Source organism: Furipterus horrens, unplaced genomic scaffold, assembly GCF_987537825.1.
Source record: "Furipterus horrens unplaced genomic scaffold, mFurHor1.1.pri manual_scaffold_2, whole genome shotgun sequence".
Classification (NCBI taxonomy): domain Eukaryota; kingdom Metazoa; phylum Chordata; class Mammalia; order Chiroptera; family Furipteridae; genus Furipterus; species Furipterus horrens.
The window spans coordinates 48,691,995-48,706,918 of NW_028327172.1; the positions used below are offsets into that span (position 1 = coordinate 48,691,995).

General features: G+C 56.4%; 1 protein-coding gene across 4 annotated transcripts in view; it reads left to right on the plus strand.

The window, feature by feature from the left end:
- MYO7A (myosin VIIA) overlaps positions 1 to 14,924 on the plus strand; it is a 68,971-nt gene that overhangs the window by 31,447 nt on the left and 22,600 nt on the right. For all 4 annotated transcript variants that reach the window (XM_090265669.1, XM_090265673.1, XM_090265678.1 and 1 more), the window contains 13 exons: positions 1,522 to 1,659; positions 2,966 to 3,124; positions 3,531 to 3,623; positions 5,542 to 5,636; positions 6,763 to 6,847; positions 7,383 to 7,601; positions 8,035 to 8,142; positions 8,955 to 9,164; positions 9,527 to 9,730; positions 9,974 to 10,150; positions 10,622 to 10,711; positions 12,084 to 12,211; positions 14,143 to 14,269. In XM_090265669.1, coding sequence (XP_090121795.1) covers positions 1,522 to 1,659; positions 2,966 to 3,124; positions 3,531 to 3,623; positions 5,542 to 5,636; positions 6,763 to 6,847; positions 7,383 to 7,601; positions 8,035 to 8,142; positions 8,955 to 9,164; positions 9,527 to 9,730; positions 9,974 to 10,150; positions 10,622 to 10,711; positions 12,084 to 12,211; positions 14,143 to 14,269 — 1,833 coding nt within the window. The remainder of the gene's footprint in view (positions 1 to 1,521; positions 1,660 to 2,965; positions 3,125 to 3,530; positions 3,624 to 5,541; positions 5,637 to 6,762; positions 6,848 to 7,382; positions 7,602 to 8,034; positions 8,143 to 8,954; positions 9,165 to 9,526; positions 9,731 to 9,973; positions 10,151 to 10,621; positions 10,712 to 12,083; positions 12,212 to 14,142; positions 14,270 to 14,924) is intronic.

The window sequence follows — 14,924 nt, forward strand, 5'->3', positions numbered from 1 at the left end:
ACCTGTCCTCACGGGGCTTGCAGCCCAGCAGGAAAGACAGGCTAAACACAGGTCCAGGGTGATGATCAAAACCAAAGTAGGGGTGTGTTGTGTGTGTGTTGCGTATATGTGCTGTGTGTATGCTTTATGTGTCTGTGTGTACTATGTGTATGTTGTATCCCATTGTGTTGTGCTTGTATGTGCTGTGTATGTATATATGCACTGTGTCCATGCAGGTGTGCTCTGTGTGCACAATATGTGTGCTGCGTGTGTATTATATATGTGTGCTGTTTGTGAGCTGTGTCTGTATTGTGTGAGTTTTGTGCTGAATGCATTGTATGTGTGTACTATGTCTCTGTGTGTGAGTTGTGTGCTGTGTGTGTGCTTATGGCAGGGGCTCTAACACTGCCTGGGCACAGCCCAACCTGGACAGCTCACCCTCCAAGTGGGCTCACCCAGTGCTGCTTCTGGGTCAGGGCTGGGGGCAGCCCTGACATTCATGCTACTCCAACGTGAATATGGCCAGCTTCCCTTGGCAAAACCTTAGAATAAAATAAAACACCTAAATAAAAACAAAAAAACAAATAAAACTAAAACGAAGAACATGACAAATTTCAGACTAGCAAGTGTTTGCTCTTTTTCGGCAAGTTTCATTTCAGTCGGGGGCACATCATCTCCCCCACATCCACATCTGCACCCCTGGCTTTTGGTCCAACAGGAGATCAGTTAAATTATGTCCCATTTAAAGCATAAAGTCTTACAATGATAATCAAATTCATTCCCAAGAAATCCTCACCGAAGAGAAATTGCCAGGGAAACAATAACATCAACATGCCTCAGAACAGAATCTGGTTTCTATGTCCTGTTTCTGGGTATCAGTCTGAGGCTGATGGTTTGCCACTCAGGTCCTCCCCCAAACCCCTCATTTCACAAGTTCTGAGAGGAGACTCCATCATGGCAGGGTGGTACTCCCCCGGAGAGGGTTGGGTCAGGCAGTGGGAGGCCAGCTGTGTGCTTCTTAGGAGACTGATTGGCCCAGCCCACTGCCAACCCACTAATCCCACAGGGCGGGGAGGGCACAGACCCTTGCCGCCTCCCAGGTTCCCAGATTGCTGTTTACATACTCCGTGCCATCCCTCATCGCAGCCCTGCCAGCTAGAGAGACAGCACTATTTCCACTTAGGAAAGGAAGGCTCAGTGCTGTTTGTTCCTGGAATGGGAGACTGGAGACTCAGAGAGGGCTGTGCCTTGCCTAGAATTATCCAGCACACCGGGGCAGGAACCCAGGGCTCCCCAGACCCCCTGCAGCGCTCTTTCTGGTTCAGGTGCCAGGAGGTTCCCTAGAGAGGTTGCGTCTGAGGTCCAAGCTCCAGCCCGGAACAGGCAGGTCACAGGAAAGCCTCAAGGGCCTGGGCAGCCTGCTGCCCTGTACTGTTCTCTCTTAGGCTCTGACCCCACAGACCTCCCCCTCCTCCCTTTCCTTCCTGGAGTGCTGGAGGGGCACAGGTCGGCCACTCCCATCTCTGTGGTCCATCCCCCCAGGGCGCCGAGACCAGGAAGCGCTCGCCCACACTCAGCAGCCAGTTCAAGAAGTCGCTGGAGCTGCTGATGCGCACCCTGGGTGCCTGCCAGCCCTTCTTCGTGCGCTGCATCAAGCCCAACGAGTTCAAGAAGCCCATGGTGAGTGGCCCTGACGGACAGGGCCAGCCTGGATCTAGTCTGGGGGTGGTGATGGAGGGACTGGGCCATGAGGGGCAGTGGGGGGGCTGGGTGACGGGCCACACATTGGAGATGTGGGACTGGAGGCTCCAGGAGGTTAAAGGGCTCAAGGCTGCAGAGCCCAAATCCTCACTGAGCGCTGTCTCCTTCCAGGGCCCTGGGGTGTGTTGTTTACCACAAGGATCTTTCCAGAGGCTGGGGGAGGGGTCGGCCCCCCTCCCACCAGGGGTCTAGGGTGGGACAGAAGGTGGGAGGCCAGGGCTGGGTCAGGGAAAGTGCCTGTAGGGAGAGGAAACAGGTGACGGAAGCCAGCCATCCGTGCGCTGGCCCTGCCCCCCACCCCCACCCCCACCCCTGTCTGGAAACATTCCCCAGAGTGAGCTGACCAGTCCCCCTGGGGCTCAGGACCAGGTCTGAAGGAGTGTGAAATTCAAAGACGGCTCCAGCAAGCTCTCTATCTAAAGCAGGAGGCCCAGGGCACTGAGGCAGCTGGGTACCATCTTCCCTGCTCTCAGCCACTCCCTGACCCTTCTCCGAGCCTGGACCTCCACATCTGTGGCAGGACATCCTCACTCCCCTCCTGCCTTCCTGCCTCCTGCCTTCCTGCCCAGGCTCCTTCCATTGCAGTGAGATACTAGAGTCCCAAATGCAAATCTAACCAGTCAGTCCCCGCTGCCTCCCTAGCCAGGCCCCTAAGGGCCTTCTGGGCCCCTCCAGGAACCCCAGGCTGGCCCTGCCCTGCTGCCATCACAGAAACAACTTTGTGCCAATTAGGCACTTTACTGTCAGCAGCCAGAAAGTTGTCTAAATAATTATAAATCCCCAAGGGCTGTAACATGAAGGGCACCCCCGGAGCTGTGCAAGGCGCCCAGCACCCACACAATCATAATTTTGATGTGGACTAGGCTTCTCATTCACTACAAAGTCCCGCACCAAGTCCTGCACTTTCAGGCTTCCACACCTTTGCACGTGCCCTGCCCTTTGGGTGCCTTCTCTCCTGTCAGGATTAGAGCAAAGACTGCCTCCTCCAGGATGTCCCCCTCCTGATGTCCGAGGGGGAACTGAGCCGTCTCTTCTCTGAGCCTGCAAAGCATCAGCTCACCCCTTGTGAGGGTCTCATTTATTGCTAGGATGTGGGTTTGAACTGCAGTTCCAGGTTCAGCCCCACTTTTGCTCCTCACCTTCTGTGTGGCCTCGGCCACTCTGGGCTTGTGTGGGGCTGAGGAAATGCAGAGCAGGGCTGACTGACGCCCTCGGCTCTGGACAGCTGTTCGACCGGCACCTGTGCGTGCGCCAGCTGCGGTACTCCGGGATGATGGAGACCATTCGGATCCGCCGGGCCGGCTACCCCATCCGCTACAGCTTCGTGGAGTTCGTGGAACGGTACCGAGTGCTGCTGCCTGGCGTGAAGCCGGCCTACAAGCAGGTACAGAGCTGGGCAAGCGCCTGCCCTGTTTTCTCATTGAGACAGTATGCTGCGCTTGACATCAGCTTGGCCACCTCAGGTGCAGCTGGGAAAACTGGGGGTCAGGTAGAAGAGTACAGCGAGGGCTTGATGGCCATGCGGGGTGGGCATGAGCATCACACGTGTGGTGTAAGGCATGTGAGCAGGGCTATTGAGTGAGCCTGGGACGTTAGTTGTGGGGGAGGGTCTGGCAGTTATCCTGATGAGCTGAGAGCAAAGGTGAGGGTCAGAGAAGGCAGGACCTTCTTCCTTGGGGTCACACAGCCAGTCGGGCAGAGCTGGAGCAAGAACTTTGCCTCCTAGCCTTGGGAGGCACACTGAGGTGGCCCTTCCAACTGTCCATTCCCTTGTGCACCCCCACCTGCAGGACGACCTCCGGGGCACATGCCAGCGCATGGCTGAGGCTGTACTGGGCACCCATGATGACTGGCAGATCGGCAAGACCAAGATCTTTCTGAAGGTGAGAAGAACTCTGACTGGTGGCCTTGGGGGCTGGGAACTCCCATCAGCGGCCACTTTAGAGAAGCTACAGCATCAGCTGGGGTCAGTGCTAGGCCTTTGGGTCCTCCGGTCCTGTAATCTGTAATAGGACGAGTGCGTGGGGAATGAGGCAACTAGTATTGAGCCTGTCAGTGGCCTGGGGCTGCAGTCAGAGCACTGATCCTGGGTGAGAGAACAGAAAACCAAAGTGGGCCCGCCAGGGAGGCCTGGATTCCATCCTGACCCTGTGGCTGTCTTCCCTGGGACTCTGGGCAGGTCTCTGGCCCTTTCTGAGCCTCATTTCCCCATAAAATGGGATGTGTTGAGGGGCCAGGGGGGATTTCTGAGTATATCTTTAGGTCCTCTTTCCCGTGGTTTCCACCCCGGGCTCTAGTGGGCCCTGAGCCACCCCCTCACTCTAGTGTCTGGGGGCCTGTTCCTGCCCTCCCTGAGCACAAACCTGGAGCTCTCTGGCTGCCGCCACAGCCTGGGCAGGATATCAGAGCCTGGCTATTGGGGAGGGGACAGGGCTGGGAGCAGGAAGCTCGGTTGTGGGGAGTCCTGGCCTTGGAGTGGAGCTTGCTGGGAGTTGATGGTGGCTGGGCAGCTGCAGCAGGGACAGTGTGAGCTCTCAGCATGCCTGCTTCCCCATTTCCATTTCCGTTGTACTAGGTTTCTGGCTGTTCTGGGTGACAGGGCAGGGCTCCTTCCTCTGGCACCATGTGGGGCCTGGGCAGTGCAGGCCGTCTGGGTAGAGGGGAGGGAGGGGCCAGCCCTGAGCTGGGGGTGGTGGTCCTGGGCTCCAGGGTCATCCCTTCCTGGCCGAGAGGCCATGGGCCAGCCTCTCCACCTCCCTGAGCCTTCATTTCCTCATCGGAAAAATACGTGCAGCGCTCCCTGCCTGTGCTTTGCACCACTGCCCAGGCCCTGGTGGGACTTTTTGTCCATGATCTTATTCAGTCATCACCACAGCCAGTGATTATTATGCCCACTTCAGAGACTCAGAGAGAAGTGAGTTACCTAAGGGTGGGCTCCCAGCTAGAGCTGGTCTGGTGCCCAGACCGTGCAGGCAGGAGAGGGAAGGCAGGCAGCACGATGGCGCCCAGTGCCACACAGCTCTGGGCACATCCTCGTCCCCATCTCACCTTTCTGGGCTCTTCAGAAGTGGGAAGTGGTTTCCAGAGCCTCACTGTCTGCTTCTCATTCACTCACTCACTCACGCAGAAGGCTTGGCTCCGCAGCTCCTCTGAGCTGAGCTCTGTCCACAAGGGATGTGATCTGTGATTAACTGGTGGACGTGGCAGCCCCTCAGCAACTCAGCTTCCCTACAGCGGGGCCCGGTCTGCCTGCTTCCCTGAGGCCCCACTCTAGCACCTAGCACAGTTCTGACCATGGAGACATTCGATTCCTCTGCATTGAATGAATGATGAGGTTTTGTCTAACCCGAGTGAGGGTTAGTGGTGAGGAGTGAGGGCTGGGTCTTCGGGGGTGAGGGTGGGAGCTTCGAGGGTGAGGAGGAGAGAGGTCTGGAGAAGCTGGCAGGGCTTGGATCATGGAGCAGCTGAGTGTGGGGGAGGAGACTAGGCTGGACCCCGAGAACCGTGGGGTATCACTGGAAGATCACCATCCTATCGGGTGGGCAAGGCTGCAGGGAGAAAGCCCCTGTGTGCGCCCATTGTGCCCTCTGGCTCCATCCAGTCAAATTAGGCCCCTCCCACTTCATTTGCCCCACAAACACCTCTCTGTACTGGTGGCTCTGAGAGGCTGCCCTGTGGAGCCAGAGCAGGGCTGGGAGCCTATGCGGCCCAACCAGGTCCCAGGCCTGGAATCCAAGGGAAGGAAGGGAGGGCCTTCACTTGGATTTCTGGAGGCTGCTGCTTAGGAGCTCTGCCCTCCAGGACCACCATGACATGATGCTGGAGGTGGAGCGGGACAAGGCCATTACCGACAGGGTCATCCTCCTCCAGAAGGTCATCCGGGGATTCAAAGACAGGTACGTGCCGGGACTAGCTCCTCCCCACCTCAGTCCATACACAGGGGTGTGTGTGTGTGTGTGTGGTGGTGGGGGGCTTGGATCACCTCTGTTCCCCTAACTTGAACACTAGGAACAAGCATGCACAACCATGTACACACATAGAAACACACATGCATAGCACACAGATAAACACAGACACATGATTTACATAGGCACATACATGTGGATTCATGGGGCATACACATTTGGACACTGTGGTCTCAGATGCCTGATGAAATTTCACAGAGGAAGTTTGAGATTTTATAAATTACAAAGCGTGATCCATATTCCATGTAAGGGATATGTGTAGCTATGATAAGTCACAAATCAGCAGGACTGGAGTGTGATTCAGGCTCCACAAAAATCCCATAGCCTGCTCCTTTTGCAGTTCATTTGGTCCTCCCTCCTTCTCTCCATCCATCTGTCCACCTGTCTGTCCATCGGTCCATCCATCAATCCACCTACCTGTCTGTTCATCTGTATGTCTGTCCATTCATCTATCCACCTCCTTCCACAGCTGCTCCCTTGCTCACGTGTGCATCTAGACATTGGCTTGCTGGCTCCTCCATACACGGACACATTCATCTTTCTTTCCTCCTGTTTATTTCTACATCCAGCAGACTGTTTGATGCGTGGCCTCTGTGTCCTCTCTCAGGTTGTAGGGGACTGTCATCCTGTAGAAGCCACCTAGTGTGTGCAGGGGAATAGCATTGCACTCACTCAGTCTGACAGAGTGGACTTTAGGGCCAACCTCATCGAGTCTCAGTTTTCTCATCTATAAAATGAGGAAGTTTGACAGTAGTGAGTGATGTTCAGAGTGTTCAAATCTTTTAATCTTTCATATAATTTTATTTACTTATATTCATACATTTATTCATTCAATAAACACTTCTGGAAAGTCTCCTTATTGGGCTCAGGTGACAAGTCTGTGAACAGGCACAGATAAGGAAGTTGAGGCAGAAAGGTGTCCCCATGTCACGTATCTGGGAGACGCAGAGCTGGGACTCCCTCTGCTCTCCTGATTCCAAACCCTGCCTACACCCTGGCTGCCTCTGGGCACCACATCTTGACTTTGAGGAATTTCTTCATCGCGCTGCTGTTTTAGGTCCAACTTCCTGAAGCTGAAGAACGCCTCCACCCTGATCCAGAGGCACTGGCGGGGCCACAACTGCAGGAAGAACTATGGGATGGTGAGCCTCTCCTAAAGAGCCGCTTCTGGCCCCCATGTTGCCTTTGAACCTGCCCCATTACCATAGCAGCAGGATGTACCTGTGCCTGGAGACTGGGTGGCCTCCTGCCATTGCCCCAGCCTGTCCCTACCATTTATTTCTCCAGCCCAAAGTCCAAATCTGGTTCTGTGGCTTTTGCCATCTGGTCAGCAGTGTTTAGGCTTTTCTTCTGGAATGTTCTGATGAGTGTGAGCACTAGATCATTAGACACCTCAGAGGGGGCCGGAAGTGGGGGTGTCCCACTGACCTCAGTGGAACAGCTGGACTTAGGGCTAGGAGGGGCAGACAGGAAGGAGAGCAGCTCCTGGTCTGAGGATGTGGGAGCCAAGGCCACTTCTGGGTAGCTTGCACCTGAGAGGAGACAGAGCTTACCCTGGGGAGACCTTGTCCAAGAAGGACAGAGCTGTTCCTTTGGGGCGTGCCAGCAGGAGAGCGGGCCCAGTGCAGGAACTTACGTCCTGTGCATTGGGTCTCTGAGCGGGCATTGTCCTTGCAGTTGCGGCTGGGCTTCTTACGGCTGCAGGCCCTGCATCGCTCCCAGAAGCTGCACCAGCAGTACCGCCTGGCCCGCCGGCGCATCATCCAGTTCCAGGCCCGCTGCCGGGCCTACCTGGTGCGCAAGGCCTTCCGCCACCGCCTCTGGGCTGTGCTCACCGTCCAGGCCTACGTCCGGGGCATGATCGCCCGCAGGCTGCACCGGCGCCTCAGGGCCGAGGTGAGGAGTGGGGAGCCCGCAGCACTTGTGGGGTGTGTCCTCTGAGGGGTGCTGCTCCACCGCAGGAGGACAAATCACCCCCACTTGTCGGCTGAGACCTAGAGCTGTGCCCCCTCAGAGAAATGACAAATGGGACCAGAACCCACAGTTTCCCTCTAAGCCAAGGGCAGGGCTGGGGACCCCAGTCACTCTTGTGAATCTTTGGGAGGTCGAGGTGAGCTTGGTTTGGTTTGGGGATCAATGTTGCCCTCAGCCTGCTGAGCGACCTGGAGAATTTCTCAGGTGCCTCAGTTTTCCTGTCTGCCAAATTATTTGGTAAATTTGCTCCCAGTCCCCGAGCTCAGTCAGGGTGGGGTGGGCTAGAGCTGGCGGGAAGCACTGTGCCAGCTCCACACATTTCAGTGCCCACCCCGCTGGCTCTCCCTTCCCTCAGTATCGGCGGCGCCTGGAGGCTGAGAAAATGCGGCTGGCAGAGGAGGAGAAGCTCCGGAAGGAGATGAGCGCCAAGCAGGCAAAGGAGGAAGCCGAACGCATGCATCAGGTGAGTGGAGAATGTCCCAGCCCTTAGATGTCCATTCCCTGGTTCAACAGCCTTCACCTGGCACTGCCTGTCCATCCTCTGTCCCTGCTAATGCCTCCTTCATTTGTACACGGGGTGCACGGAGGGCTGTGGTCCTCAGTGCGAGGGTCCATGCCCTCAGGAGCACCTTTTTTACCTGGGAGACACACCTAAACAAAAGGCCTGAGCTGGGGTGAGAGCACCCAGGATAGAGCTGCCAGCTACACGTGGCGACTGAGCACTTGAACTGGCACAGCACTGAGCATAACATACACACTGGATTTTTGAAGACAGAGGAAAAGGAATATAAACTATCTTAGTTCTATTTTTAAAATATTAATTACATGTTGAGATTATATTTTGGAGATATGGGGTTAAACACAACAAATTATTGAAATGGATTTCACTTATTTCCTTTTACTGTTTTAAGCATAGCTGCTACATATGTGGCTTGCATTACCTTTCTGTTGGACAGTGCTAGTCTAAAGCCTTGACCCAGCCACTATGGGATTTTTGGTTGGTGGGGTTCCCTCCAGCTGGGGAGGCATGAGCAGACTTCCTGGAGGAGGTGTTCCAGCTGAGCCCTGAAGGGCAGGTGGTATTACTGTCTAGGCATCTGTCTGCACTAGGCTCTGAGGCCCAGGGTGCGGAAGCCCAAGGCTCAGCCATTCCCGGTGGTCAGGAGGCCCAGGGGAGGGCTGGCACTGTGGCCTGGGTGCTGCAGGGGCCCAGGGGCTCCCCAGGAAGGGCCTATTCTCTGAGGCTGTCTTTTCTCCATCACCCCCACCTCCCAGGAGCGCCTGGCCCAGCTGGCTCGTGAGGATGCTGAGCGGGAGCTAAAGGAGAAGGAGGAGGCTCGTCGGAAGAAGGAGCTCCTGGAGCAGATGGAGCGGGCCCGCCACGAACCAATCAATCACTCCGACATGGTGGACAAGATGTTTGGTTTCCTGGGGATTTCGGGCGGCCTGCCAGGCCAGGAGGGCCAAGCACCCAGTGGCTTTGAGGTACCAGCCTGGAAACAGGGGCTGGGGGAGGGCCTCAGTGTAATGATGGTGCCCTCTAGCATTAAAACCACCTGGTTTCCTCTGAGCAGAGGGCAGCAGCAATGACCTGGGTCAGGGGCCATAGGTCCCAGGCTCTGTCCAGCCACCAACCTGCTATGTCAGGGGAGTCACTGTCCCCATTTGGGGCTACTCACACACTTTTACTCATTTGCGTATTGAGGACTTACCAGGTTCGGTCTCGTGGTGAACAGGACGACACAGCACACCCTCGCTGAGGAAGTGCTGGCCCCGCAGGGGCAGATCAGGGGACTGCAGCGCAGCCCCGAGTCTGCCCCACAGCAGAGAGCCCCTCTCACCTGCAGGACCTGGAGCGCGGGCGGAAGGAGATGGTGGAGGAGGACCTGGACACGGCCCTGCCCCTGCCGGACGAGGACGAGGAGGACCTCTCTGAGTACAAGTTCGCCAAGTTCTCTGCCACCTACTTCCAGGGCACGATCACGCACACCTATACCCGGCGGCCGCTCAAACAGCCGCTCTTGTACCACGACGATGAGGGAGACCAGCTGGTGAGGCAGGGGCTGTACTGGCAGTGTGGGTGCTGAGGGGTGGCCCTGGGGGGCCGGGACCAGGGCTGATTTTACCCGGCCTCCAGTCTGGGTCCAGGCCATGTGGACAAGATCCTGCAGAACATTCAGCACTGTGGCCCTCCTGTGGGCTTCTCCAGCCTTCTCCCCAATGCCCCAGGTTGCTTTGATGGCCTTAGCAGTATCCTGCACTGGGGTCTCTGACTCTCATGGCTCTGCCCTCAGGCGGCGCTGGCAGTGTGGATCACCATCCTGCGGTTCATGGGGGACCTCCCTGAGCCTAAGTACCACACAGCCATGAGTGACGGCAGCGAGAAGATCCCTGTGATGACCAAGATTTACGAGACCCTAGGCAAGAAGACGTACAAGAGGGAGCTGCAGGTGCTGCAGGGAGAGGGTGAGGTGAGGCCAAGGTGCCCTCGCCGCTGTCCCTCCCAGTGGAGAGGGCGGCCTGGTATCCCTAAGCTCAGGGTCTTCAGCAGAGGTGCAGTCTCAAATTTGCCTCTGCCTTACCTCCCTGACCCCAGCTCTCCTCTGTCTACTTGTGGGAACAAATGTCTGAGCATTTTGTAAACTGTCAAATGTTGACCACGAGTGAGTGAGACCACGTGACGGAGCAGGTGGACTTACCGTCAGAGCTGGCGCCAATACTGACTCATTGCGAATCGTTGGGCAGGTTACGACACTTTCCTGAGTCTCAGTTTTCCCATTGGTCACTTGGCTGGTGGTGGGAGCAGTGTGGGGTGACAATGTGGGGTTTGCCTGAAACATCAGTATAGAGATGAGACATTCCTTCAACCTTAGCCCCATTGTCAATGGCACTTGTCATTACTTTGGCCCATTTGCTTAACTCTGACCCCCATTGTCTTGCAGACCCAGCTCCCTGAGGGGCAGAAGAAGAGCAGCGTGAGGCACAAGCTGGTGCACTTGACCCTGAAGAAGAAGTCGAAACTGACAGAGGAGGTGAGAGCAGACCTTGCGCTGCTGTAGGTGGCCCAGGCTGGGGCAAGGCTGGTCTTGGGGCCCACGGGAATGGGAGCAGGGGTCTGCGCTGCCTGTCCTCACGGTTCTGGTATGGCTGGTGACAGAACAGCGTCGGGGGTGACTGAGAAGACAGGAAGAGGGCAGTGAACTCAGGCTGGGGCCAGGCCAGGGAGGGCTTCCCAGACGAGGGGACCTGATGCCTGGGGAGGCTGGAGTGGCAGATGGTGAGAGGGAAGACATCTCCTGCCAGTGCGGTTAACCTAAGGATCTTTCTGTGGGATGAGTGCCCACGGGGCATTAACACCATCGATCTGTTTGAATTCCTTGGTTTAGTCACCTTGGCTTTTCTGAGTGCTGTCCTGGCCCTGTGCTCCAGCATTGTTCAGGCTGGGAGCGCACACGGACACAAACCAGAGCATTGGCAGGCAGAGAGACCGGCTCCCCATGGCCCTGCATCTGTACACGCCAGTCCCTCTGCCCCAAATCCCTCCTTCCTCTTCTCTGCCTGGGGGTGACCTCCTCCAGGAAGCCTCGTGGGACCCCTCTACAGCTATCAGGCTTCTCCTTGGGGCTCCCACAGCCTATTTTGCTTCTGCCCTTGTCCTGTTCCCCATCTAAGGCTCAGATCCAGTCATGCAGTCACGTAGCCCAAGATTTGAATCCCACCCTTGCCACTGGGTACCTGAGACATCCAGGGAAGAAAGTGCCCTCTCTGTGGGTCTCTGGGGGGATGGCGCACAATGACAACTGCAGTGCTCAGTAGATGTGAGGACCCCCCACGCCCCTTCCGTCTGGAGAGGCTCCTTCTCACTGCTCAGCCTCTCACTCATGCCTTGTCTCTGGGCGGGGGGCAGGGCTGGAGTTGTGGGCTGTGTGAGAACCAGGGAGAAGAACCCGGGCCAGGGGCTGTTCACATTGGGGGACCAGGGCATTGGTGACAGGTGATGGTGACTGAGGTGTTGGAACCAAGGAGTGCTCTGGGTGTTGGAGTTGCATGTGGTAGCCCCTGGAGAGATAGGGGACCTGCCAAGAGTCAGAGGAGCTGCTCCCTGTCCAGGTTGAAATGGCTTCCCTGGGGTGGGGGCTCAGGGTTGGGGCTCAGGTTGGTGTGTCAAGGAGGCTGCTGCGGAGGTGGAAGTCACCAGGCCAGTACTCCTGGCCTTGTGGGCCAGTCATTGATCCAATGTCTGTTCTGCATGGGGCAGGGGTATGAGATATGATGGTGGGAACCAGCTCTTCTGGCCACTCCCAGGATTCTGCTGTGGGGGGTGGGGAGTGGGCAGACTCAGGCAAGGCAGAGCCCTCACATCCTCCTGCCCAGGTCAAGCCTTGTCCCCTCCCTGTGGCCCAGGTGACCAAGAGGCTGCACGATGGGGAGTCCACAGTGCAAGGCAACAGCATGCTGGAGGACCGGCCCACTTCCAACCTGGAGAAGCTGCACTTCATCATTGGCAATGGCATCCTGCGCCCAGGGCTCCGGTCAGCACCCAAGGGGCTGGGGTGCAGGGAGCGGTGGCTGGCTGGGAGGCACCCTGCAACTGCCTGGAGTGCAGCCCTGGAAGGTTTTTGGTGGCTGAGTTGTGGCTCCATCACCTTAACAATAGATTAAGTCACAGAGACCTGGGTTTAGCAAGTCATGTGAACTTGGTCGAGTTAGTTCCTTCCTGTAAGCCTCAGTTTCTTCTTCTGTACAGTGGGCATAATAACTGTACGTGACCCATCGGCTTGTGGGCAGGTAAATCTATGGAAAGTATGTATCACAGGAGGCACTCAGTAAACGGTAGTGATTGTTGCCATTACCTGATGTACATTTTCTGCTTTCACCCCATTTCTGCCAGCTCACCTTCCATGCCCCTGACCAAGGCCCACGAGCAGGTCCCTGAGGTCAGCATGCCTGACAGAGCCTCCAACCCCTGCCCCCAGGCCAGGAGAAGCTCACCTCAGGTCTCAGGGACCTGGGGAGGTGATGGGTGATCTGGGAGTAGCCAATCAGCTCAGCTGGGTCAGTGGAGGGAAAACAGGACTTTTCTGAGAACTCTATCTGCACAGGACAGTTAGGAGAGTTGATCCCATGAACTTATGTATGCTGGCTGGGAGGGCAGCAGGATGTGGGGGGTGGGGTGGGGGGCTTGAGCCCCATGTTACTGATGGGGGAACTGAGGTCTGAAGAGGGGAAAGACTTTCCCAGGGGCCACTAACCCCTCAGACCTCCTGCCTTCCCTTCAGACCTCCTCTCATTGCTCAAGGCTGTCACTACTTCGAGGAGATGGTCACAGCATCCAGGGCCACCTACCTCCAGGAAGAAGGGGCAAGAATTTGTGACCCAGCTATCTCAACAGTGATCTAAAATGGTCACTTCTAGAGCACACAGTGCCAGGAGTCCTGGACCATGAGTCGGAAGGGCCAAAGCTGGTCCCTCCCTTATCTCGGCCTAGGTGGCCCCATAGGTCCACAGAGTGATGGGGGTTAGGGGCTCTCAGCCGTAGATGATAAAGTTTTCATTGCTCTGTGAGCAGAAGAGAAAAATAAGGTTGTTTGTAAAGCTAAATTTATTTAAAGGACTGTTCTTCGTTCTGAGACTTCACGCATCCCACCTTTTCAATATTAAAATTACCTTTGTCTTATGAAATAATTGTGATATAAATAGGGGAAAAGATTGGGAAAAGAGCTGTGAGTGCCCCCTGGTGGTCACATCATCATCCTGGCGCCTGCTCTTGGCCCTGAACAGGCAGGCAGTGTTGATATTGCAGCTGGCATTCACTGAGGCTTTATTGTGCTATGTGTTCCATAAGCCTTGGCTCATTTTTCTGCACAGCAATCCTGTAAGGAAGTTACTATCATTTCCCTTTAAAATGAAGGCAAAAACCTACCTTCATTGCTTTGATATGATTACAAAAGCAATACATGACCACATAAATATTCAAACATTACAGAAAAGTATCAAGAGAATGTCTGTGTTCCTGCTCATCCCACCCCACCCCCCAGAGAAACTCCCCAGATGTTTTTGCTGTTTCTGCTCTGCCAGATGCCATTAGCAGAAACTGCACCTGCTGTTTTGACCATGGGCTGGGCTCAGAAAGGTGACCTCTCCTGCCTGGGCCACCCAGCTGGTGAGGAACGAGGCTGGCCAGAGCCTCATTAAAGTGGTCACCAGTGGTGATGGCCACGGTGCCCCAGAGCAGGATATGAGCCCCGTCTGTGGTTCTGATGGGAGTCAGGAAGGACTCTGTGCCTGATGAGCCGGCCTCCAAAGCACACCCTCTTCCCCAGAGCCCTGGCCCAGCCTTCTTCACCCAGTCCCATCTGCCTCTTCTTGGATGGTCTTGGGCAGGTAGGAGAGGAGGGAGGCAGGGCATGGGGCAACTTCTCCTCTGAGGTGGTCTTCCTTCCTTGCCTCCTCACCTGCCTAGGGATGAGATCTACTGCCAGATCAGCAAGCAGCTCACCCACAACCCCTCCAAGAGCAGCTATGCCCGGGGCTGGATCCTCATGTCTCTCTGTGTGGGCTGCTTCGCCCCCTCTGAGAAGTTTGTGAAGGTGAGGCAGGTGCCTGGCCTCCTGTGGTGGGAAGGGGAGGTGGGAGTGAGTGAGGGGAAGAAGCTCAGGGGCGCTTGGTACTGGGCCTGTCTGCGTCATCTCAGGCCTCACAGTCCCACCAGGCCCATGTTCCTGCCCCCACCCCTCCCAGGCACCCAGAAGGTCACACTGTCCTCCCCTCGGCCTGTTTCATTTGTGAGGAGGCTGAGTGTGACGGCAGCATCTTTCAGACCCTCTGCAGATTGTCTGAGCGGGCGCTTTCATTCCTCTTGCCTGCTCCTTGGTGCCAGGCCCTGGGCTCTGGGGACACAGTGACAGAACAGGTGACAGCAGAACCTCCCCGGCTGGCCAGTGCTGTGATGAGGGGGGCACTCCTCCTAGTCAGGGAGGCAGACTCGGGAGGAGGTGGAGCAGTTCAGCTTGGTGAAGAGGGGTTTAGTGCGTGACGTGAGGCAAGAGGCAAGGCTGAGGCCTGACAGGGCTGGACGGTGGCCATGCTGGCAACACGGGGTATGTGGACTTGACTCTGAAGGCAGCGGGAGCCATGGAAGGCAGAGCAGGAGTGTGGGCAGATGTGCCCCAAGGAGCAGGCCCTGACTGTGGGTGGAGGGACTGCAGGCAGGAGACCCATATGTGGTCTGAGGGTCCAGGCGGG